Source organism: Austrofundulus limnaeus, unplaced genomic scaffold, assembly GCF_001266775.1.
Source record: "Austrofundulus limnaeus strain Quisiro unplaced genomic scaffold, Austrofundulus_limnaeus-1.0 Scaffold318, whole genome shotgun sequence".
Lineage (NCBI taxonomy): Eukaryota > Metazoa > Chordata > Actinopteri > Cyprinodontiformes > Rivulidae > Austrofundulus > Austrofundulus limnaeus.
Genome location: NW_013952720.1, coordinates 300,966 through 303,503, shown reverse-complemented (window position 1 = coordinate 303,503; position 2,538 = coordinate 300,966). Strand labels below are relative to the sequence as shown.

At 40.1% G+C, this 2,538-nt stretch overlaps 1 protein-coding gene across 1 annotated transcript in view; it reads left to right on the top strand.

The window, feature by feature from the left end:
• The window catches only part of scfd1 (sec1 family domain containing 1), a gene marked incomplete in the record, with an annotated part of 17,545 nt that overhangs the window by 6,020 nt on the left and 8,987 nt on the right, over positions 1-2,538 (top strand). The window contains 4 exon segments of the mRNA XM_014022144.1: positions 558-648; positions 894-967; positions 2,187-2,268; positions 2,382-2,478. Coding sequence (XP_013877598.1) covers positions 558-648; positions 894-967; positions 2,187-2,268; positions 2,382-2,478 — 344 coding nt within the window.

The window sequence follows — 2,538 nt, the reverse complement described above, 5'->3', positions numbered from 1 at the left end:
TCCATCCAACATCCATCCTCCATCCATCCATCCATCCATCCTTCCATTCATTCATCCATCCATTCATCCATCCATCCATTCATCCATCCATCCATTCATCCATCCATTCATCCATCCATCCATCATCCATCCATCCATCAATCCATCCTTCCCCTCTCTCTTTCTTTCTGGCTGGCTTGTTTGTTTGTTTGTTTGTTTGTTTGTTTGTTTGTTTGTTTCTTTTGGGGGGTGTCAGGTCCAAATGCCTCTGTAAGTGATAAATGTTGCAGACCCCTGACCTGGACTGGAAGTGGATTATTCAGTTTTCTTGTGTCCATCAGGACTTCCACCTGAACAGGGTGGTGTTGGAGGAAGGAGGGGGGGCAGAGGCACCTCCTGCTGGAGCCCGACCCAAGAAGAAGACCAGGAAGACGTATGACCTCACCGCTGCTGACCCGTTCTGGCAGAAACACAAGGGCAGGTCGGTCACATGCTCAGCTCTCTACAGCTGAGGAGGAGGAGGGCGAGCTGTTCAGTAAAACACTGTCTTTGTTTGTTTGTTTGTTTGTTTGTTTCAGTCCGTTTCCAGAGGTGGCAGAGTCGGTTCAGGAGGAGCTGGATTCATACAGAGCTCAGGAGGACGAGGTCAAACGTCTGAAGAGCATCATGGTCAGACTCTTCCTGGTTTAACAAACAACTTTAATCAAGTTTGAATTATAACAGTTTGAAATGTTCACTGTTTACAGTGATATGAAACAACGACCTTTGATCTATAACTTTAATTACTGAAAGATCAGGCTGACTTTATGACCACAGAGCTAATGATCTGTGGAACTGTTTTATTTTATTTTATTTATTTTAAGTGAAGAGTCTGGCTTTAATCAGRTCCTGTTTGTTTGTTTGTTTGTTTTCAGGGTTTAGAAGGAGAGGATGAAGGAGCCATCAGCATGCTGTCTGACAACACGGCCAAGCTCACCTCTGCTGTCAGGTGAACAACGGCTGCTTTGATTTKATTTTATTCTCCCACCTTCAGTACTTTTTATCATTTTAATTCAACAAAAACAGCTCAGCGAGGTGAAAACTGTATGTTAACAAACCATCTGTCCCAGTCTGACCAGACCTGTCTGCTGCAGGTAAGATACTGACTACTGAGAACCCCACTTTAACCCTCCTGATGGGTTGTTTTGACTCAGAGGCAGCTGCAGGGTGAGCCCCCTCACACACCTGTGTTTAATTATCAGCTCTCAGCTGTGTGTGGGTGATGGAGATAACTTTAATAAACCTTTTTGTGGTTTTGGCTGTCGAACGTGTCGATTTCAGCCAGTTATCGTGTTACTAATGTCCTCAGAGAGGATTAGGAGGAGGTTTCTTCTGTTTCTGTTAAATATCCGGCTGTAGATTGGTTCAGAGATCTGGTTCCTTTTCCACAAACAGTGAGGCGGACTCTCAGAACCTGCTGGCTGGACGGAGACCTGGTGCTGTTTGAACGGTTCAGACCGGAGCTGCTTCAAACTGCAGGCGTCTCAGAAAACATTAAAAATAGGTTCAAAACAAAAACTAGAGTCTGTAAAATGATTTTTGTCTAAATGACTAATTTTACTTGAAGTTCTGGTTATAACATCCACTTTATATATGGTTGAAAATTTGAGAAATGTTTTTGTTTGTTGAAACCGTTTTGCAATATATATAAAATATTATTTTGTTCTTCTGTTATGTTCATTTGTACTACAGCAAAAAACTACTGGGTTTGATTATGATTACAGTTTTCTGCTAAATAAATGCTCTAAAAATTACATTATCTTTGCYTTTTATGATCATTTTCTACCGCGATATATGTACTGTTACTGTGAAGAGATTCAGTTTATACCCTGATATGAATGTCAGGTCTTACCACCCAGCCCTAATTACATCTTTTTATTACAACAAAACAAATAAAATTAGAATAAAACATGTTTTATTTTATAGAATACTGAGTATAAATTATTAATTTGTTCATATTTTATCTAAATTTGTTTATGAATTAGAGAAATCAAGACGTTCTGTTTTCCGATGAGTCTGTTTACATCCTGCAGTTCATAACAGCACATTAAAATTACTGCAGTAAACTGCTTCAGTCTGCACAGTTTGATAAAGTTAAAACATGTTATTTCTGTTGTAATTAAATTAAATTAATATTTAAATTAATTCCACATTGTTGTAATGTTCAGCTCTCTGCCTGAACTTCTGGAGAAGAAAAGACTGATTGACCTCCACACCAACGTGGCCACTGCAGTGCTCGACCACATCAAGGTAAACAACCTGAGGAGAAACTACACCTGAGCGCTGATTGAACTTTAATTAAACTGAACTTTGTGTTTAATCTAACCTGATGATTTAATCTAACCTGATGATTTTATCTCCAGAGTCGTAAATTAGATGTTTACTTTGAGTACGAAGAGAAGCTGATGAGCAAATCTGCCTTAGACAAATCACTGCTGGACATCATCAGTGACCCAGATGGTGCGCGCACACACACACACACACACACACACACACACACACACACACACACACACACAC